The following is a 24,635-nucleotide window of genomic DNA, read 5'->3' as shown; positions in this document are numbered from 1 at the left end:
ATATAGCCAGAGAACATGCACACACCAACCACATTTATTTTGTTCCCTATATTTTTCGTTGCCCGTTTCGTTCATACAATGTTAATCGTCAGAGTACGGCACGATAGTTCAACGACGCGCTTACAGCTATTCCCCGCATCGGATGTGTGTGGACTTGGTCCGCACACGAACCGTGCATGTTTGTGTGTCGGTTTCGAATCGAACCGTGTATGTTTGTGTGTCGGTTTCGAATCGGTGACAGTATGGTTGTATGGAGCATGTGAATATATTCGAACAAAACGCGCTCTCGTCTAACGTTAACTGCTGTCGGTACGTGTATTGCACACGCAAATAACATTTACTTCCCATCAAAGCAATTCGACATACTGTTCATTTTATTATGTGTTTGTATTTCAACGATTGTTTCATTTCTTCGTTCGCTTGTGTTTTTTTCTTCGGTGTATGTTCAATATAATTGAAGCACATTATTGCGTATGTTTTACCATGGCAATGGGGTTCAATAGATACAACGTGTTTTTAATTTCTTCGTTTCAACGAATGCAAAATACCGCTTGTTGTCTATTTTCTAAATAAACATTTTATTTATTAAACATGGCAGGTTTCTGGGAATTTTTTCAAAATTCATGATGTTACTAATCATGCGTCGCAAATACCATTGCCGTACGATATTTTGGTCAAAAATACATGCTAAGCGATTTTTTTCTTCTTTTTTATGTGTTGATTGTATGATAATTTGGATAAGATAACAAGTGTGTATTATATTTAATTGTGGCACATCATTTTCGAAGTACACACAACATGTTATGAATGTCGAGCAGATGAAAAATGGAAAGTGCTGATTATCAAAACAAAAGGTGAAACTATTCACTTGATAATGAAAAAAAAAAAACGGATGGATATGCAATGCACTAGTTGCGATAATGGAATGGTTCAACGCACAATTATTACGGTGCATATTATATTCACATTTCAGTTTTGCATCACATCTTGTCAGTATATTCTCTCATCAAACGGCAATAGCAACAACAATTCGGATTACAAACGAACTGTATTGATATTAACAGTCACGAAACGGTAACACAATGTCTACACCACTGTGATGCTACTACGCTAATGTACGAGGCCAAATTACGAACAGCTGATTTTGAATGTTTGAATCAGAAATGTATTACAACGCCATCTGACGACTGGAACTTACGTTCAAAAATATAAAGCACACAAAAATCCCATTCGAAAGCCCCAACGACGAATGATTTTCGTTCTGTTTTGTATTCACTTCCATACGTCATTGCTGCCTGACATTCATTCGATGCGATTGTATGGATGTCGGTGTTCATGTATTAGTTTTTTTGTTTTCAATTGAAAATCGCATAAACATACGCACACTAACGAACCAACATTCCACAGATTTCACTCACATCTCTCTACGACGACAATTGCGCGCAAACATTTCCAATTTGTGTTTCGATGTTGTTCACACATACACGCAACACGCACATACATAGACATATACATGCATACGCATTCGCTGTCGGTTTGATGTCGACCAGCAGCACAAAATCTGTGTGTATTTCCATCCATGAAATCATCCATTGGACTCAGTTCTTATGCGACTGCTGTCATAATTGGAAGCTAATAATATAGAAGCTCAGTCGAACATATACAATATTTTCTAGTTTTTTTTTTTCTTCTGACAAAAAGATACTTCTCCCTTTTGTAGCAATGCAGATGGGAACTCTTTGATAGATTTTATCGTTTGACAACCGAAAAACTACACCATTTTTTTATCAACATTGTTTATCAATATTTACAAAATCCAGTGTATTTGTGATGTGTGAGAGTGTTTTTGTTTGCGCACAATAACAGCCGTCAAGTGAAGAAGTGAAATGTATTTGTAATTAAGTTGGATTTTTATGAACATTTAGTGAAATCAAATAGAATTCAATCATCAACCGAAACAAGTACGTCATTTTTAAATTGTATTATAGAACCGAAACTGATGTGAGTGTTTCTTTTTTTTTCAACTCAAATGAAATTCATTTCCTGCGCTCGAATGAAGTGAATCAATTGATAAATCGGGAAATTCCGAAAAATCATAAACATACGGCATCCGCTTTACACACAATTCAAGCGCCGTTTCATTCGTCAGTTTTGACTCTGCATGCACATTGCACACCAGCCGTGTCGACGATCTCGAATTAAAAATTGTCGATGTTTTCTTATTTTCTCGCTGAAATCTGCTTATCTTTTCTCTATGCACAAAATTGTTGCATTTGAATTTGTGTGGTTGTCTTTATTGAGTTTGAAGTGAAAGTTTTTTGTCGTTGTTGTTTCGCTCATCGTTTTTTCTATTTTGGTTTTGCGGTGTGCGAGTAGTATATCGTTGCCGCCACCGTCTTCGTCATCGCCAACGTAAATCGTGTTTTTTACAAATTGAGGATGTGAATGAATTGTATGCACATACGATTCTTTCGCGTGTCGATGCCAAACAAAGTTATAACACAACCAAAATTAAATGAACGATTCAACGTAATTGGAAATGAAAATAGCGACATGAGCGCGCGCTCGCGACAGACATAAATTTTTGTTTTGATACATGTTTTCTCTTTTCTTTTCTTTTTCTCTTTCAATCTCTCAATTCAGGGGCCAGCACAAGAATAGAAACAGTCCAAAAGGCACAAACGAATCACACATTGGCTGCACCGTACGGTTAAATAATAATTTATGTGATCGGTTATTTCATGTGAACTTTAATATAAAACACGCTGCGGTTTTTGCATATAAAATATAAATAAGTACGAGACGAAAAAGTTTTTTTCATTATTGACAACGATGCAAATATCCTTGACTTGAACAAAGAATAAATATTAATTCTAATAGCATCGCAAGTGTGTGTGTGTGTGTGTGTGTGAAGAAAAAAAGAAAAAAAACGAAAGGACGCAACAATAGCAAAACGGATTATGTCAGAAAAATACGTGGCCAGCTGTGAATAATAATGCTGTAATCAACGACCGCGACCCACAAAAATGATAAATTTATAAAACAAAGCGAAATTTAGCAGAAAGTAATAAGCACACGCGATTCACCTAACATTGGAATGACGTATTTTTTTTGTTATTAAAATTCTGACACTGTCGACTGGAGAGAGTTTTGTTTATTGTGAAAAGTGTATTGGGTTGGTAAATTCGCGTGTGAATTCGTCACATGGTACAGTTGCTTTTTTTTTTGGTTTAATTTAATGAACACCAATTTTCCCAACGAATTATTCGGTGAAGTGTGCGTGTGTGTCAAACAATTTGTTAATGCGAACTGTATAACATGCCGTTAGCCAACTCGGGAGATCCATGGAGAGCTCAAATCGGCAATTCAAACGTAACCGTGGTCAACACCGTCGTGGTGAGTATATGCAATTTTATTTTATATTGATTTTTCACTTCAGTTTTAATAGCACCCCTTTATGATAGCAATAGCTCACCCACTCACTCTTATCACTGAATGGTGGAGCACTTTTACCTTGAAAATATATTGTCTTGGACTGAAAAACTTCGATATGACCTTTGATTCCTTTACTGTTGAATGCACATTTCGTTTATGAATAATTCTCTTTGATTCTAACCTATTGAATGCCTGCGGCTTCTTCGTCGGTGTACTTTCATCATGTTTATTTTACTGGAACGAGATGATTTTGTGGTTGTTCCTAGTTTGCTACATTAACATTTGATGCCACACATTCAAAATGCTTTCTTCAAGAGTTGCCACATTCCAAGTGTCATTGAGCAAATATTTGAATACATAAATTTGACGATGATTAAAAGAAAGCCGACAATCTTTCGCCCAATATTTTTTTTTGTATCTATGAATTGGAAATTCTGAACTTCAATTGGTTTTTTGTTGATTGCATAAATGGATTTTGAAATTGATACAGTCAAACAGTAGGAAATGGAAATTTTCATGATTTTTTCGAGTACTTTATTTGCATTTGTCTCGACTCTGTCTGAAAAAACGAAACTCAGACACACATGATAGCGATCGATACCGAAACCGTTTTCATATAGAGCATTGGCTTCATTCATTTAAAGCGAGCTTTATACTTATAAACAAGAGATATACTCATTTAACGTTATTCAACAACACACTTTTTGCCTCGGTTTCTTTTAAAGCTTAGATTACATGATGAACCAAAGGGTAGAGAAAGAAACTGAAAATCGATCGAATGTTACACGAGTGGCGGATGGAGAAAAGTCACAAATCGAATGGGCGGGAATGTTGATTAAAAAAAAGTTTAACATCGTGCTCAATTATTTTTCGCACTTGAATGTGTATTACAGCGGGAACAAAGAGTCGTTGATACTCTGCGTTCTAGAGAACACATATACCGAACACTCAGACAACGGTAAACTTGACGCTGACACGATTCTCTTTCCCATCTGTTCTCTTGCCATTCCTCAATCAGAAAATGCTTGCGGTCTTTCAATACATATCAACACCGTACAATGTACTCGATATTCTATTAAGAAGAAGAGAGCAAAAAAACGAACAATAAAAACATGCAATGTCTTTTTTCTGTTGTTTGTAAGTCGTCTATGCCGAAAAATAACCATCAAGCAATATATGAAGTCAAAATTCTAGGTATTTTCAATTCATTTTCGTATTTCAAGGCAAAACGAATATATTTTACTTAATACAATCGCCGAGTCTATGTACAAATTGACTTTGAGCACATTGTCAATCAGTTTGTTTAATGTAACACAAACAAAATACAAATTGATTACTTCATTGAATTCAACAAAACTGTGTTCACTTGTCAATTCTAATCACTGTAAACACATTCACGTGCACACACACAAGCATACATGTACAGATACAGCGCAAAATAAAGTATTCACTATCAATTTTTGCAAGCATTTGGCATTCTGTGTACGAACACAAATCACTTCTATTTATTATACTAATTCCATGAAAAAGTAATTTCTGATTTCTTTGCACATTCTCATCGTTTCAAGCTGAAAGTACTACCATACATTCTTGCACTTTTATGGTCGAGTTAGAGAGAAAGAAATGAAAGAAGAAGAAAAAATAAACCCGAAGAAAACCATTACAAGTATATAACCCGTTTTTCCACATGTCTTTAACTCCACATTTTTGTTGGAATTTCAACACATTTGCTTGAATTAAAACGAAGAGTTTATGATTATGATGATGATGATGAAAAAAAGCTTCACTTATTTGACTCATTCATCTTCAACAATATGAATTTTCATCAAGTAAAATGTGTCGCTGAATACAAATATCATTTGCGTGTACACTGTGTACAGTGTGAAATTTATGTGCGAAACCATAAAATGAAACCAGAAATTGCCAGCGAGTAGTGAAAAAAGTGTAACAGAATGGAGAAGAATAAGCGGCGACGACCGTTATATATATCAGTCATTGTTTCTCTTGATTTCTTGACTCATGCCAAGCAGAGACAGCATCAGCAGCAGCAGAGGCGGCGATAGCTCACATTCGCGTGTGCTGTACTTGCGAATTATGTTAAGTATACATACATAATTAATGATAGAGGAAACATCGAACCTCCATAAATATTAATTAAAACAACGGCGACTGTTTCAATTCGTTTGTGACGAACGAAATATCATCTTTTCCTCAAATAACATAGACGTTAGTTGCCATACACATTAAGTTATGTATCGTTTTTGTTGTGCATTTTTTGGTTGCTGGCACACACAAAAAAAATTATTCAAACACAAAGTCCATCGTATTTTATTTATCACTTAACACTTGCGAATGCTTATTTTATTTCATGAGCGTGTTGATTTTGTAAATGTGCCACATTCATGGTCATGTCATTTTTTTTTATCGTGTCGTCTCTGCGTCTCCTGTTCTTTTTGCAAGATGCTTAGAATCATTTGTGGTTTGAGCTACTGCAGCAATCAATTAAATTGATGACATTTTTGAATAACGTTCATACTCAGAATAAGAGGTGTTTTTTTTTGTTCAATGTAAATTGAAATGTCATGCACAATGAAAAAAAAATACTCACTCTCATTTACATTTGAATGAAGTTGAAGACGTTTTTTTTTGCGATTCGGTAAACAAACAATCAACAAACAAAGCAACAGCAATATTCAAAGTCACACGTAACTCTTCAGTATAATATTGTGTATTTTCTATATATTTAAAAGCGGATCTGTGGTATGAGTATATGCGCAATTGCATCGTGATACACACACTCTATTCAAGTTGTAGTTTGAATGGACAGTACCTACGTTTGAAAAAAATTAATGCCAAAGAATGGAAGTCATTTTTATTCATTCTCTGTGTATGTAAATGTAACGTGATTATGTGTTAGTTAGCCATGTTATGATTTAAGATAATGACAACAGCCAACAAAACATTATTTGTGTCTCTCTTTTGGAGTGCGGCATACAATAAACGAAAGCGCATTCAGATGAGATTATGCATAGATTAAATGCAATGTGAGCGACAACGATGAATACAATTTCTATTTTGAGCTATATCTGCTGCGATAGAATGAGCGTGTGTTAACACAGCATCGGTGACAAAAACATTGATTGCGACACAACAAAAAAATATATACACGTTTCGAAAGGAAATGAAAATGGGGGCTCGATTCTCATCATCGCACATATGTTAAATAATACGCTGATACGAAAGTTTTTATCACGGATTGTCAAGGCAGAAGAAAAAAAAAAACAGAGTGATATGAGATTTTCTTGGATTAATTCATGTTCAACGCATATGTTCTCATGATAATAAACAATATGGTGTACCGTCAATAATTTGAAGAATTTCGGTCGGAGAAAACCGGCGAAAACGGAATTTTCACGACAAAAGAAAAATAAATGTGTTCTCAAACATGCCTATGTGCACGTACCGTGTATCCAAATCTCGGTATTCAACTCAGCTATTTTCATGGCAAAGGAGTTGCCATCATGTGCCTGATTGGATTTTATGGTAGTCGTTTGAATTCTTAATGCTATATGATTGTTGGTCTATATTTATGTGGCGAAAGTGAACCATCTCATTTTGGCATGTGTTTCAAATTACACGAATTTTTGGCATGTATCGAATTTCTATTCCCATGAGCGAAATCCATGTTTTCCTCGCCGGTTTTCCTTGCCGTACATTACGAAAATCGTTTTCATTTCACTGAATTGTTTGTTATCTATTTGTTTTGAATTGAACATGAGATTTCTTGTTCAGTGACAGTTGCCATTTCCTTCAGCTCTATCAAATTTTCTGCCTTGAACAAATTTTCGCCATAGAAACGACATTGAATCTATCGTCCCCATATGTAGCCGTATGTATCGATTTCTATGGATTCTCATTAATTCAATTAACAGAGCAAAAGTATGAAAAGTGAACAGATGGATAGAAGAGAAAACGTGGGAGAGGGAGAGAAAGAAAAGCTGATGGCAACTGTGTAATGTGGATATAAATTGGTCCATAATTGCCAACACATCGAGTTGGCGGACTCTAACTGTATTATTTTCAGTCTCTCTTTATCTGTTTTCTTACACTGAAAGTGCTTAGATCACAGAATGACGACAAATGGTCAGAGAAAATGTGCATGAAAAGAAATAGATATTAATGATAATTATTGCGAGCAATTGTGAATTGAACTGGTTAAATAAACGATAAGAATACTTTCGTTTGACGTAAATACTGTGCTTTCGTTTTATTTGTTATTATGTTCAAAATTGAGATCAAACACAGGCATCATTTCAACGAAATCCATTATCATCCTCTTGATACAAAGGTCAATTACTTGATGTGCTCTAACTCTCGTTTCAAGCGGTTTATTTTATCGTGAATGAATCAAGACGAACACTTAACGTCGCCAAAAATAATTCGAAATTTGAAACGTCAACGATAAGTATGGAAAATGGATTTAATACGGTGAATTTACGACCGTACAGTAATTATGGAATGTGTGGAAATGCATAGCGACGACAAAATAATGGGTAGATGTGCCCGCCAATGAGGTTGCTATTGTAATGAGTTCAATTGAATTGGCAATAAACTTGAAATAACACTGACGTTAAATCGAAATTAATGCGATCGACGAAAAGACAAACAACTCCATTCCATGGAAAATCATAATCAAGTTGTTGCAGCAACAACAACCATATATGTATCTTTTTCGCTTTTATTAGTGACTCACTAATAGTGAGCGATGAAGTGAATAACATACATAAATTATCATCGCCAATCTTTACGCCTTTCTTTTTCGACATAAAAATAGCCCATGATTCAAGCGAAATCGTTGGAATAAAACCCACTGTCAAACTGTAAATTTGATAAAATGTTCAAGGCTTAAAAACGAAATTCCAAGAAGTTTTTATGTATCACGTTCACTCAATATGCAATGATGACGGTCCATGCATACTCAACACAAAAAGTTTGTCTAGTTAGATTATTGGTTCAATTCAATTTATAATTAAATTTGATCAACGCTGCCATTGTTGTGTGCGCCTCAATTTTAAGAAAATTTAGCAGTAGCAGCCGTAGCATCTGTAGCAGTAGCATCGAATTCAATAACATTTGCACCCTGATGCGAATGTGAGACGCAAAATGCGCCAGCACATTGAAAATCATGAGTTTAATTACATCTAATTGTTTGTTGTGGAATATGGCCTATGCTGTGCGATTTGATTGAAGACAATTAGTTTTTGACATGCGTTGTTACGGGCACATTGTAACACTGCATGCGCTGCCACCATTCATTTTGCACAATTTTAATATGGAATGCAAAAGGTCAGAAGTGTCGGTTGGTTCTCATTCCGTACAATCAAGAAAACTAATGGTTGTTCGCATAGGAATTCCGTCTTCTAAAATGAATATAATTTAATATTGTAATCGAATAGTTTATTTCGCTTGTGTGCATTTATCACGCAGCACATGATGGAGTCCATTGAAAAAAATTAAGACAAACATTCTTTGTTCCGTAAATGATGGCATGAAACGAGAGCATGAAGTTTGAATTAAACTAAACGAGAAATTAACATTCAACAAATTACAGTCAGGCAGCCAGCAATACATGTATTCAATTTTATGATTATGACCTGTGAACATTTATTTTCTTCTTCTGAAATTATGCACTTCTTTTTCGGCATGCATCCAATTTAAAAATAATTTTCATGAGAGCGCCATTAGCGTAATGCAAGAAATATGTCAACACTTAGCGTTTATTGAACTAGTTCTATGAATACAAAATAAAAACAGTGCACACGCCATACAAAGCGAATGCGAGCTCTAGCATGCGCGCAAAATTGATGACGATAGCAAAATGTTTAATACATCAACGACGACAGTTCTGTAAATATCAACTTTATTAGAGCGGCAAATGTGTGCGCTATTGAAATACTTTTTATTTGTGTTTGTTGTAATTCGAAGTTTTTTTTTTTAAATTTAAACTGTGATTATTTGTTCGACTTTGACCGAACTTGTTTAGTTTATCTCAAAATGCATTATGGGGTTTTTGCTAAAAAATTGTGATACGTCTCCGGCGCAACCGACATTTGTTTGTATTTCCGATCGTCTCTGTAAAACAACTTTGTCAAATCGATAAACGTTGTTTGTTTATGTCGTACTCAACGTCAATATCATTTTTGTAGATACGAAACGACAACAAAAAGCCGAGCTAAGCGTTACAAGATAAACAAGATTATTCGTATGGTTTACTGGCGTTAATTTGAATTCAAATGTCAACCGAGATCGAGTGGAATATTTTAAAAACATTGTGGTTTTGACATAATTATTTGGCATTATCCCGAGATTTTAACAGCATTTACGAACATACAATTTGAGTGGATAAATCACGGTAAAACCCAAACACACACACCTGGCCATTCTGAAAATAGACGTTGCAAAATTGAAAACTCAATAAATTAATTAATTTTAATTATCAAAAGTACAATATTTTTGTCCTTAAGCCGATCATCACTCTGTGCACACGACCGAAAAAAGCCACTTCAGATAAATATAAATTCCAATGCGATAATTTATGGGCTTTCGAGTGAAAACCCAATGACATTTTACAATTATATAAACATCAACCAAAAGACGGGAAGGCTTGAGGTGAAATGAGGGGATCAAACGGAGGAAAAATGGTGAAGGCGAAGAAGAATGAGTTAGAGTGAGAACGAGAGCGACACGAGAACAATGAATTAAAAAGAGCAATTAGGATATATGCTTCCACAACTCATTAAATTGTCAAGCTTCTGTATGTTAATGTTTGTGTTTCTGCTCTAATTTCCATTTTTCCCACACTTTTCAATGGATTTCATTTCCTTCTTTTTCACCAATTCATTACGTTGTTGACCGTACGTTGTTTACTTGGGCCGTTGCATTTCATACAACCATTCTCATTATACTAACTAATAAAATTATTATTACGACGTATTCCATCGAGTTTGAAAACACTCAATTCCATCTCTACAATCTACATATATGCATATGACGCAAAACAACTATTACTGAAGCATCTGCTCATTTATATTTTGCACATTTTACGCTAAAATTGTTTGCACTCTGAAATCGGGATTGCGTCGCTTTAAATGAAGGGATTTATTACAATTTAATCAATGTAGTTTACAGTTGCATTTGGATTTCTGGCAACAAATCCAGATAATTCTGGAGAAATGTAATTCTATGTTCGGATTTATGGCACATTTTTGTGGCATGGATTATGTGACATGTTGTAACATTCAATGATATGCAGATGAAACTATGTGAAGCAAATTAAAACTTTAAATAGAACATTTGATACGCATTTTGTTGTCGTTTAACATGCAGCATGGTCATTTGTGCATCATTAATGTGAACTTCAACACTCATACAAAAAAAGATATCAAGGTTAAAGTATTCATTAAGCTATCAAATGGTTTACTATTTACCTAGGGGAGGGACACAGAAGAGCCAATTTTTTCCTAGTTTTTCTTAGTTTATCTCATCTTAGTTTACCCCTTGCAACTGCTTCAAATAGAAAATATATATTATATGTATTAACGAAATAAAGTTTTTAAAAGGACACCGTTGAAAAGCATTGTGTGACAAAAAACTTTTCATTCTGAAAATTAACTGTATTATACTAATAGATTCAATGGTCGTTCAAATTGAATGGAATTCAGATATCGTCAATGCCAATTCAATGGAACGGAAGACGATGTCCAAAAAGAGAAAATTTCATTTCAAGCGAATTGCAATATATTATTGCGTATAAATCCACCGATACATATTTGACATTCCACTTATTTTATGTGATTTCAACGATAATATTATGACGATATGTGAGGAAAATGGAAAAAGGCTTTAATTCTTGATGGATTTTTGGAATTTACGTCGCATTTCGGATATATGTCATGAAAATTTGCAATAGATTTGAAGTAGAAAATTGGATAAGCAAGCCAAAAGAGCGAGAGAGTGAGAAAAGACACAGATAGAGATTAAAGTGTAATAGAGAGAAATAGAGAGCAAATGCTATGCTGTGCTTTTTTATGTGGTTTTATCTAAAATGGATTTCAATTTCATTTATTAGATTTTATATGATTTTATGTTGACTTTATTAGGCATTCTGTATAATTTAAACTGTTCAGCTTCAGTCTCGCTCCATTCTACTTTATAAAATATTTCCACTGATTTTATGACATACGACAGACACATTTTCATAAATATAAAGTAGAGGTTTATTTGAGTATGCAAATACCGTGCAACTTTCATCATTTTAATTTACCTAAAATATGAAAATTAAAGCGAAGCATATGTTGTGCGGTATGCATAAATTTTGATGGTTATTACATAACTTCCTGGTGTTTTGACGTGAGTAGGTTGATCGAGTAAAAAAAGAAAATAATTTCCATGTCATGTATCTACCATTTTATCTCACATACCTGCACGAGAAACGCACATTTGTCCTTTGGACACTGCCGTGGGAGTTACAATTATGCCCGTAAAATCCACCTTCAGAAATCCCGTTGCGTGAAAATGATTTTAACAATTCCATTTGTTCATTTCATGGCTGGTATGGTTTTTATTTGAATTTCCAGCGAAACCTATATGAATAAACTGTTTAGCATAAAAGCATAAAACTGTGTCTCGCCGCTAACGAAGCATTTTCGTTAAGCGCTTCTAATCTATAAAAAGATTGAGGTATAGAACGAAAGAGTATGCGAAAAAGAGTGAGACATACATAGAAAAAAAAGCATGACTTTGATATTTTTGTGTAATGCCAGTCCGGCTCGTTACTGATATTGTGCCATACGAAAGTTGTTTTCCGACGTCTGACTGATAAAAAATATATAGCAAAAAATATGAGATAAATGGCATGGCAAAATGAAAGTATTCGACCAAAAAAACGAAACGATTTCAATCCGTCTGCGGCACATTTAGTAAATTTATTCCAGTACTTGATGCCAGAACAGTCCATTTCGCACGAAATTTGTGTTGCGAATTACTTTAATATATATGTGTTTAGCATTATAGTAGCATAGTATATAGTATGGGATGGTGAATGACTGTCGGTTTATTGCATGTCACCATATACCATTTAGAAAAGAACCCGTCGACCGAATAAAGGAATAATCATATTTACATCAAATGAACATGTTACCTACATTTTATGTCTTTCGATCGATAAAAGAAAGAAAATGTATATTGCATTAACATTTCATGAAAATGCTTTTGCCGTGTAGTGGTGACTGAAGTAGTTAAGCACATAGACCGAATATACTGTCATTTTTTTCGTCATAAAATCACCTGAAGCCAGACACTTAACGACATAAAGAAGCTTGCAATCACCCTTTCAAAGAAATTCAAACGGCATTTGTTAAGAACCATCAAATTGACACAATTTGCTCAAGAATTGAAAATTGAATCGCTTCTTCTCATTGCCGCAAACCAAATTATCTACTGGAAAATGAAAATGAAGATTTTTTTTTCAATTTTACGAAACCGGTGTACCCTCTTCCAGAATAATCTGTAGAACCACTTTTATGCTCATGGCATGATTTAATTCTTTTTGATGCTCTCGCGCTGCTGACGACATTTCAGATATGACAAGCTTCAATCAAATACCAACTTTCGCTCAAGATAAAAAATGCTTACCATTTTTTTCTCACTTCAATCTATCGCGACATTGCCAAATGCTTGTCATGTCATTTGCTTGACATGTATTTCGCCAGCCTTTTCCAGAAGCATTGCCTCTTGGATGACGGAAATGATAGATTTCTTTATCATGCAAAATAAAAGCCATTGAAAATTGTTTCGAAAAAATAAAAAAGAGCAAATCAATGACGAGCATATGCAAAAACTCCCATTCTATTTTGTACGAAAAGCGAAAATAAAGTTATATTGTTCAAAAATAGAATTCGCTTTTAACATTTGACCTGAGATTAATGGCACATCTGCTACTCATATTCATCACAAATCCATACAAAATTAACGGGATATTATTATATCTGACTGAAAGCAGTATTATTTGGGTATCTGGGATAAACACAGAGCAAAAAAAATATAGTAAAATTACTACTCCCTAATTAATATTTGTAATTATTTTGGTAACAATCTAATCAAATGGTTTTGGATCATATTGCCATTGACGTAAATACTCCGAATTTTTATTGGATCGAAGCATATTTTATCGATCTAGTATTCAAATGGTGAAATGATTCATTGGCCGAAGGCAATAATATACTGAAATAAAATCTTTCCTTTGAGAGTTCCGCACAAGTAATTGATGGGTATGCGCCTGGAGTTACTTTTTCTCTCAGGTATGATTCACTTTGAATGAAAATGGGAATAGCCGACACCGCACCTTCAAACTTACTATTTTAAAAATAGTATTTTTCGGCTTTTCATTTTTATTCTCAATCGCTCATATGTAGTGCATAATATGAAAAAATTACTATTCTTACAAAACTATATCTAGTTTATGAAAAAAAAAATCTGGAAAATATCTTAAAATATTTGTTTGTCCCAAAAGATATCATTATTTGGAGATTTACTGTACGATGTAAAGTGTATCTTCACTGAAAACCTTGTGCCATGTGTGCATTTTTTTCCATCAAACAAAAAAGCACTTCCAAAAGAATTGAATTTCACTGGTTTTATATGGATTCATTTGATTATCCACATCAATTTTTTATTTACTTTTGAATAAAAAAAAAACTTTATCTATAGAAATTGCTCTCTCTTTAGAACAATAAGAAAAGCTTATTTGTGTTGAAGTATTCAAAACAAAAAAAAATCTCAATTCAATTGTTTTATAAGCCAATTTTGCTCATAATTAAGGAAATGCTTCTATTTCAATGAAAAAATAATTGTGCTACATCCATTGAATGTGCATTTTGCGTATTTTGTAATCTCGTTTCATCCAATTAATCCCGATATGCGCCGATTAATAGCTAAAAATTAAATTGAATACGCAAAATACGTGAATCAAGTTAATGCCAAAATATTACAACAAAATGAAGAATTTTTTTTTTTATTTCGATCCGAAGGTTTTGAGAGCTCTTCAGTGCAGTGCATTTAAAATGATTAAATCCTATGTTCGAATGAAATGGTTCCCAATTAGTATTGAAAACGTAATTCTTCAAATGGAAAATTATCGAACCGAACGATTTCAGCAGCGCGTCGCAATTTCTTCTAGACAACAATGAAAATACTTTGTTATTTTAAATAAATCAGCATTGATTTTGATGATGTGAGAAAGATATTATCGTCTGACGTCAATCAGACTTCGGGAAGACTGAATAAACAATTTCAACGGTATTGTTCAAAGTTTTTTTTTCTGTTCGCTGTTCATTTTGCACAATTGAAAGACTTTTGCTCTTCCAAAAGAAGAATATATTATCACTTTATCAGTGCATCGAAGATAAGAGATGTTGGTACTTGAAGTTCTGAGCGCGCCGTGAATTTCAGTCATTTTATATGGTTGAACAAATTGAATACAGTCATATTTACAATAATCCTGTCTGAAGAGTGCCACTTTTCACCACTCGAATATCAAAGATCGCAAATTGTTATCGAAGTAGACGGCATACCAAAGAAGCCTTCCACTCCAATTATGTCTTTTGTCGATGTTCATCTGAATAAAAACCATGACGATTTGTTTGTTTATTTTTACGATGATATTGTCTTGCAAAATCAGAATCATTTGACCGGCAAAACCATGGTAAGACAAACACTTGTGCGGAAGACAAGCATCACAATAATTCGGAAACATTAACCCCATAAATTGTATGTCTTTCAGATGAGAATTCACAGCACGTGTACTTGAATGATTGCTGATTTGACTGTCTTATGGCCCACGCAAATGTGCGTAACATTTCAGCACTACTTACGATTTTGTTTTCATGTTTTTAACGAGAAACGAAAAAGAATTTGCACATATTTTCATTTCAACCACCCGAATAAGAAATATTTTCGTCCCACTCAACGTATGTAGGCCCAATATCTATAATTAAACATACGCATTAATCAAAAATTAAACGAATACCAGACTGCAGACGAAAGCGAATGTCAAGAAAACTTTCACATTCAAAAGAAGTCGAATCCAGAACATTGTGTTCCAATGTGGAAAGAGAAATTCGTATTAAATTCACATTTTTACTTTGGAGAGTGTTTCCAAATTAATCGGTTTACAATGAAAGACATCCGTGTCTTGGTTTTGAAAACGAAAGAAGAAGAAGAAAACAATATTCGACAACTTACCGTTTCTTTGATGACTTAAAATTGTTAATTTAATTTATCCCCCGGGAAGGAACCCAACGAATTTTCCTGTTGATCATAAAAGAACGATGTATAAATAAATAAACTCGCAGGCATATACCGAAATCACATGACAAAAATGAATGGATTTGACAAAAAATACTCAATGTGATAGAATTTAAGAGCCTGACGTAAATATTTATTATTTATGCAGCAAATCAAGTTAAAAAAAAGGAACATGGTCAATACATATAAATTCGTTGCAAAAATAATGTGTTATAATCGGATTAAGGAAACAGTGGATGTTGTCGTATGCCGAAAGGTTTGACCTTTTCTATTATCTCCGGCAAGAATTTTACAGATATACCATTCCAATTGAAACTATCATGGATGGCGCTCGTGGATATATAAACCCACATCAAGTGTAAAGATTACAAAACGCCACTTTATCACATTTGCTATAGCTAGCAATTTACGATGAGTTTTTTTTATTGCTGTTTACATTCCTCTACATCGAAGTATGGATGCGTCGTGTGAAATGTTTTATGTTACAATGAAAATATTTCTGTTATCTCGTGACTACAACCAATCGAAATAATAGAGGCGAGAAATGTTTTTTTTTAAACATTCAATAACATGCAATTAAGATTATTATTCTATCAATTAAATAATTTAACACCGACGCAGTTTTTATCCAGAAAGTGTGTGTGTGTGAGAGAGAGAAAGAAAGCGAGAACAAGTGTGGGTAAAAATACATATCGGCAATTCGGGCGTCAAAACAATTCCAATTTGTATGTTGGGAAGTTCCCACGCATTTTTTTATATCAATGCGTTGATACATATTTTGATTAATTCACCCTCTCGAGTTCTGTATGTGTACTGAAAATCGATACTTGCTTTCTCCATTCGGGTTTTTAACTGATTTTCTTTTGCGCCAAACATCCTCCAAACAGAAACAAAATAAAACAGTTGGCTGGCACTTGATATTGTTATATGCACAACATGACCTTCAAACGATAATTTCAATGCGCGCTCTTTCTATTTTCTTAACATGCACACACATTACACATATCAGGCTTCCAATGAATTCGAGTTGTACATTCAATATTTTAGAATATCGCATGGCTTTCATTTTGTATATACAATGGGATTCCATCTTTGTTTACGCAAGCGGTTTCATATAAAATCGATTGAGGGTACAATGTTTTGGATGATTGCAAACATTTTTCTAGTAAACTTGACAAAAGGAAACGATATAAACCTTACATAAGCTCAATAATAGAAAATTCAAGAGAGGAAAGAAACCTTCACAAGCTCCAATTTTACAGCGTTTTTTTTTCAACCAAAATTCAAGTACATTCATTGAATTCTGGTGAAAATTGGCGTAAAAGTTAAGTGTGGTTTTTTTTTCAAAGCCATTAAGTCGATGGTGATCGATTGTCGATAAACAATATGGAATCATTAGAAAATAGAGACTATCTAAAGCGTTTTCTAAATATAACATCAATTTACGTGACCCTATAGAAACCCTATATCAACATACAACAGGTCTTTTCGTTTAAATTGATTGCTTGATGGGCATCTTTTATTCATGCTCATATTCATAACATATGAATAATAAATAAAGACAGCATTCTTCAATTCAATTATCATTCGGTTGAAATATGTTCCGCTTTGCACACGGCATCCCTATATGTATTATTCAATGACTCAAAAATTATGTAATTTATAAAACATACGACCTTTTATAAATGTTCTGTTTGTTAAATCCATGTGCTTTTCCTTTGTAAGTATTCTAAAGCTTTTTGTGGTTCTCAACCTAATAACGTTTAGCAGGGACGAGACTGCCAAATATCTTCATTGTGTCGCATTTGTTTTACGGGCGTTGTTTTTCTTCACGTAGCGGCAAATTGTTGAAAGTTTGATTGCTACAGGGTTACGCTTCATTTGTATCTTCTGATTTCTGCATTTTTTTTTCTCTCGCTTTTTTTATTGTGAATTTTATTGAACTTACAATGTCACGTCTCAAGTGCAATAGAATTAAATCAAGAGTCAATGGAACATGCTACAAAATCAATTGTACAAACGAATATGTTCTCTAAAGCAAATGCGCGGTAAATCGAAAGGATTATTTTCTATAAATGTCTGTTTTAGCTCCCACGTCAAATCAACTTTTACCTCCTGGCACCGATGAGAGAAAAGCATTAAATTTTCAATAGAAATCTCACAAATGCGCTTATACGTATACACGAATACAACTTCTTAAAATGTGATTCGGTCACGAAACTACAGAGACTGGAATTCTTGGAGAAAAGAAAACATTTTACATTCAATCAAGAAAAAAAAGGACAATGGAACGTAGAGCATGAATGACATTTGTTCAAAAATACCATATGAACTCTTTGGTCCTATTGTTTTGGACTTTTTTCTACCGACTTTTGGACTGTATGTTTTTGCGTTTTATGTGAATTGAATGAATAACCTTATTTAAGATTCACTTTTCGTATTCGACTCGAATGACATATTCCATTTTCCAATTTGTTTTTGCAAAAGCTTATTCACATCTAAACATTTTCCCTTCAGATGAAACTCAAAACACGCAAATATTCATTCGTTTGTCCGGCGCCTTTGCCTGAATTTTTTCATCTCGTAATACTTGTTTTCATGTCTGTGGAGTAAACAAAATATCAAATTTTCTTACCTTCGAAATCCGAGTGGTCCAATCTAAGGGTGTTCATGTCAAACAAACCATACTAAAGAAGGCTGAGTGCCAAGGAACGAAAGAATTTGTATTTATATTAGTTCTCAACGCACCAAATTAGTTCCAATAAAAAAACGCAACATCTGCAAATAATGATTGTGTTAAGATTTTTTTTTTGGAAAATTCAATTTAAATGTGCCAAAAAACGCCAAATACGTGAATAGATAATGTTCCTTGTGGTTCAATTAAATGCCACATCGAATTGTTGGGCCTCATTTTTCATTTCAAGAGACAATAAAGAAATTCCTTAAGTCGAATTCATCGCCGTCCATTGCCCAGCATTTCATGGGATCAATTTCTCATTATTGCTGGCTCAAGTGAAATTTGTTTCGCTTTGAAAATGGCAAACAAAAGAGAATCCAAGACATTTATTTGGTCAGACTAAAGCGATAAAATCTTGTGCATAAAATTCTCACACCACAAACTCATCGTGATAACAGTTTGTGTGAGCTGTCAAGCTGAAAATTAGTTTGCGTCTTCTTCCATTGAAGTTGTTTTTTCCCTCTTTTCAAATAATTCTTGTTTAATTTGTGTGCATGCAACGTGTTTTGAAAAACCAATATCGTATCAATGCTCTATCAATTTTCCGCGCAACAAAATTTCTTCTTGATATCTCAAGGAGTATTTTCTCATTTCATAAAATTCGCCCAAAGTAAATCGAAATGTGCTAATGAACATTTTGTTAAACCATTTATTTTATTTCGTTGCTTTAGGCGCATACAAACGATGAAGAGATGGTTGTTGACGAGCCCATTGATGAAACAACAAAAATTCACGGCGGTCTGCATCGTATGCTAGGCGATGGACGAATTTTACAACCGAATACAAATGATCAAACCGAAATGATACTTACGCCGCAGACAAAATCACCGTTGTCTGGTTCACAACAAGAGCTGAACCTAGAGTCAGGTCACCATAATCACAACCAAAGCGAACATGAAATTGAACTAAAAGACGTTGTTAAAGAAGGTCACGACAAAGCCGATCCATCGCAATTCGAATTGCTCAAAGTACTTGGCGAAGGTTCATTTGGAAAAGTGTTTCTTGTGCGTAAAATTGTTGGACGCGATGCTGGCGTTTTATATGCAATGAAAGTAAGTCTCTCAGACGATAACCGTAGCGAGTTTCATTTCACTGACTTGTGTCATTTTCCATTTGACTTTTATTAGGTGCTGAAAAAAGCAACGTTAAAAATTAAAGACCGTGTACGAAGCACAAACGAACGAAATATATTAGCAGATGTGGGCCACCCATTCATAGTTAAGTTGCATTATGCGTTTCAAACGCCCGGAAAATTGTATTTGATTTTGGACTTTTTACGAGGTGGTGATCTTTTCACAAGACTAAGCAAAGAGGTACAAATAATTCGATTTCAATTCAATTTAGATGTATATCATTTGCAAACACTTTGCATTTGAGTGGTGCGATTGTTTTTCTTTCTCTTCTCTTCAACAATGTTTTTTTATGAATTTTTAAAATGTAGGTCATGTTCACGGAAGAAGATGTTAAATTCTACTTGGCAGAATTGGCATTGGCACTCAGTCACTTACACAACATTGGCATCATTTATCGAGATTTAAAACCCGAGAATATTCTGCTCGACCAAGATGGACATATTGCACTTACCGATTTTGGGCTATCAAAGCAACCACTCGACGGTTCCAAAACATACAGTTTCTGCGGAACGGTCGAATATATGGCCCCAGAGGTAAACATTTCATTTTATTTATTCAATCGATTTTTCAATCGAAAAATCGCTCCAACATAAAAGCTACATATTTTTTCTGTTTTTTTTATAGGTAGTGAATCGCAAAGGTCATGACGTAGCAGCTGATTGGTGGTCGTTTGGTGTGCTTATGGTACGTTGTGCAATGTAATAATCAAAAATTCTGATTGATGTTGATTTTACTTTTCTCCGAAATACATTCATCAATCATGATTCATGATATTCGTTTCGAAAATTGAATTTTTTGTTTCCCTTTCTCTATCCATCCCTCTCTCTGTGTGTGCATTCGATCTGTATTTTAGTTTGAAATGTTGACGGGAAATCTACCGTTCCACAGTTCAACGCGACAAGAAACAATGGATCAAATTTTAAAAGCCAAACTCGGAATGCCTGACAATTTGAGTCGTGAAGCTCAATCTTTGGTAAATATGCGTAAAAATCCATAATAATGATTTATGAGAATAAATCTGTAAATCAAGTGAACATATTTTTTATCATTAATTTTCCTCTCATTTTTTCATATATTTTGTTTTCTTCGATTGAATAAAACATTCTAATCACATCTTTTTCGTTATTTATGTTCTACAGTTGCGTGCATTGTTCAAACGTGTGCCAGGCAATCGACTTGGAGCCGGTCCAGAGGGAATTGATGAAATAAAAAGGCATGAATTTTTTGCAACAATTGACTGGGACAATTTATTGTTGAAAAAAGTGCGTCCACCATTTATACCGGCTGTGTCGCGTGACGATGCTTATTATTTTGATTCAGAATACACATGTAAATCGCCACGAGACTCCCCCGGTGGCCCAGTTAGTGCAAGTGCGCGCGAAATATTCCGTGGTTTTAGTTTTATTGCACCCGGTCTACTGGACGAAACTGAAAACATGACAAACGGAGGCACCACCTCAAACACAACAAACCCAAGCGATAGCAACACAACAAATACAATATCGGGAAATACTCCACAAATACCTGCTTCAAATAGTGGAAGTGCATCCAGTGCACTAACATCCAGTGCAAGTAACGGAAACATTCCACCATTGTTTCCGTCACGCATTTCACCATACACAAATGAAATGCCTGGCTTGAATTCGAGCGCATTTCAAGATGAATACCAATTGGGACGAGAGCTTGGTCGTGGTACATTCTCAATATGCCGTCTGTGTGAGCATCGTGCCACACGAAAACAATATGCGGTGAAAATAATTAGCAAAGCTGATCGTGACTGTCGCGAAGAGGTCGAGATTCTATTGCGTTATGGAAACCATCCGAATATTGTGACATTGTATAGCGTACATGAAGACTTTAATTATATTTATTTGGTGATGGAACTTCTCAAGGGCGGCGAATTATTGGATCGAATTTTATTACTGAAACGAATGTCAGAGAGTGAAGCAAGCGCTGTTCTTCGTACCGTCGTCTCAGCTTTGGCATATTTACATGAACATGGTGTCGTTCATCGGTATGCATTTGCATTACATTCAATGACAAATTTATTCAATTCAATAGTTTGACATTATCGTATTTTTTTTTTCTCTGACAGTGACTTGAAACCATCAAATCTTCTCTATGCTTCGATTAACCAAACGCCCGATTCATTGAAACTATGCGATTTAGGTTTTGCCAAACAACTTAGAGCAGATAATGGACTACTGATGACACCTTGTTATACAGCCAATTTTGTGGCGCCCGAAGTTTTAAAAAGACAAGGTTATGATTTAGCATGTGATATTTGGTCTCTAGGAGTTCTACTGTACATTATGCTTGAGGGAAAAACTCCATTCGCAAGCTCACCTAATGATTCGCCCGAAATGATTTTAGCACGCATTGGTGCCGGAAAAATTGACTTGGACTCGGGTGTAAGTATAAAAAAAAAATGAAATCCACTCAATAATCAACCTGTTCAATAAAAAAAATGTCTCCTTTTAGATTTGGAATACGATTTCATCGGATGCAAAAGACTTGATTCGTCAAATGCTGCATATTGTGCCAAATCGAAGACCAACGACAGCTCAAATTCTTCGACATCCATGGATTGTGCAACAAACACCATACAATAGTACTCAACCGATTGAAATTCCATCCAGCTCAAATCAATCGATGATCTGTGATTCAACGGCCGCTGCGCTGAAGGGTGCAGTGAATGCAACATTCCGTGCAATTTCGTCACCTCAAGCAGCCAATGTCGGCCCAGTTGGAGCAAGTGCACTTGCTAAACGACGTGCCAGAGATAAAATTAATGCGCATGCCACATAATATGCAATTGATACGATAAATGAATGTTGATCAATATCAAAGTAAATACCGAACAAACAAAACAAAAAACAACAGAAATATTATATTCCAGAACCCGATCAAGTGCTGATAAGTTCCAATATATCTTTAAATGCGTTAGAGTGGTGTTTGTGCTTCAATATTTTATTTAGACTATAAACAATTCTTCTATGTATTTGAATTTTGTGTATTTGTAAAATTGTCATTTTAAATCTAAGTTTTGTTATTGTTTCGCTCCAATCCCATTTAACAAATTCTATTTTTAACATTTAAATCGGTGTAAATCTATGGACTAAATGACAACAAAGACAACAAAGAATCACAAATGTACCCTTAATAAAAATCCAATTATAATCTTATCTAATCGCTTTCCAAATTTTTATCTATGTTTTACGAATGAGCCCTTCTTCGTGGTTTGACCCTTTGTATTTACGAATCCATTTTTTGTTTGATTCAGTTAGATTTCCAATGTCGATCTGTTTGCGACTGTAGCAACGAAACAAAAAAAAACCAATTACACAATTAATTATATTTTGTAAATAACATTTAATCCAATTTAGTCAATCATCACTAACTGAATTAGTGAATGACAACAAAAAGTTTGAAAAAAAAAGAGTTCAAATAAATTTTATTTATAAATACAATATTATTCTTCCATTGTAATTTTGGTATTTGAACAAACAAAAATTGTTTATTGTTACGTGTTTTTGTGTATACATTTGAAAATGAATGTTGATCTGTGTGTTTTTACAGCTCATATTTGTAAATTAAAAAAAACTTATGATTTGTGGCTAATAGTAAGAACACCAATGTATTTTTGATGATATTTATCGAACAATTTGACGAAATTGAAATGGATTTTCCCAAGAAAAATCAACAATTCTATATTGTGGGATGCCAACCAAAAACAACAACAACAAAAAAAATGACATAAAACCCCAAAATATAAAATGTACAATAATTATGCATATATTTTCAAAAAATCACCTTGCATACTAAATGAACAATACCAATAGAGAATATTTTTGTATATTAATTAAACGAAATGCTCCACAGTCATACTGATTTAAGCAAAAATCAATAATTATGATTATAATCATAAAATATGTTTCGTATCAATTAAATAGGAAAATGGCAAATTTCAAGTGCACATTCAACACATCTTATGCAAAAACTCACATTTTTTAGAAAAAAAATTCTTCCCATATATTTAGTCATGCGTGCACTCATGACAATGTGCAAACGAATCTAGTTCAATGAATGTAACACCTACTAAAAGAGTTATTTGATCAGATAAATTAGATTGTAATGGATTTTTTTACAACAACATTGGAATAAAAATGAAATTTATACAATTAAAATTTAAGAACTAAAAATATTTTCAATTTCCCAATTAAATCAATTCTAATAAATAAGTGACATGAAGAAAAAAAAGACACTTTAAGTCCAAATTATGTTCAACATTCTATTCCTTTGGCTTTCAATCAAATTCATTATAAATAAAAACTTTATTCTTAACCACACACAATTGAATTACAACTGAAATGGGTTTTCTTTTTTTATCGCATAAAATGTGAGAAAATTTCTCGGATTTTAGTTTATTTGATTTATTTCGAATACCAAATCATAAACATACTTCACTACAATTTTTTTTTGCGATGAAATATTTCGGACAGTGGAAAATTATCTCATAATTTGAATTTTCTGGTTCAATTTGCATCAGAATCATTTCCCTATTTCTCCGCTGAGTTTTTCAATCAAACCAAATTTATTATTTACAATAAAATTGAAAATACGTTCCTGGAAATAATATGTTATGTACACGGGTCTTTTGAGAATTGATGAACCATAAACATATTCTATTCTTTTTGCGTTTCGCTCTATTTACTTGCAGCATGAATAATATAATCGAAATCGTACATTTTTCATCTAACAATAATATGAGCGTTTATTTATTTTGTGCGTAAAACAAATTCAGTAGTCATATGCGCATGAAACATAATAAATCGTCCAATCTCAATTTATTGAAACGAGAAATCTGCTTTGAATTTTTTTTTATTTCGGGATTCAAAATTGTGTATTTTTTTTTATTGTGAGATGATCAATTTTGATAGACAGCATCTGTAAAACGCATCATCGCT

General features: G+C 33.9%; 1 protein-coding gene across 2 annotated transcripts; it reads left to right on the top strand.

Annotated features, from left to right (window-relative positions):
- The first annotated feature begins 1,619 nt into the window (after positions 1-1,619).
- LOC116339606 (ribosomal protein S6 kinase 2 beta) lies at positions 1,620-24,012 on the top strand. 2 transcript variants are annotated; one of them, XM_031765581.1, is made up of 10 exons: positions 1,620-1,961; positions 2,644-3,396; positions 19,207-19,587; positions 19,663-19,848; positions 19,977-20,201; positions 20,293-20,352; positions 20,522-20,641; positions 20,808-21,682; positions 21,764-22,079; positions 22,150-24,012. In XM_031765581.1, the coding sequence occupies exons 2-10, from the start codon at positions 3,319-3,321 to the stop codon at positions 22,474-22,476; spliced, it is 2,568 nt and encodes an 855-aa protein (XP_031621441.1). In that variant the 5' UTR covers positions 1,620-1,961; positions 2,644-3,318; the 3' UTR covers positions 22,477-24,012. The 2 variants fall into 2 exon arrangements, with proteins under 2 accessions (XP_031621441.1, XP_031621442.1); XM_031765582.1 differs by having other exon boundaries at positions 1,620-2,001.
- Positions 24,013-24,635: the final 623 nt, after the last annotated feature.

The sequence above is a fragment of the Contarinia nasturtii genome, unplaced genomic scaffold (assembly GCF_009176525.2).
Source record: "Contarinia nasturtii isolate CC-2019 unplaced genomic scaffold, AAFC_CNas_1.1 Cnas_scaffold_533, whole genome shotgun sequence".
Classification (NCBI taxonomy): Eukaryota; Metazoa; Arthropoda; class Insecta; order Diptera; family Cecidomyiidae; genus Contarinia; species Contarinia nasturtii.
The sequence above is the reverse complement of the archived record's forward strand: the minus strand, read 5'-3'. Positions and strand labels throughout refer to the sequence as shown.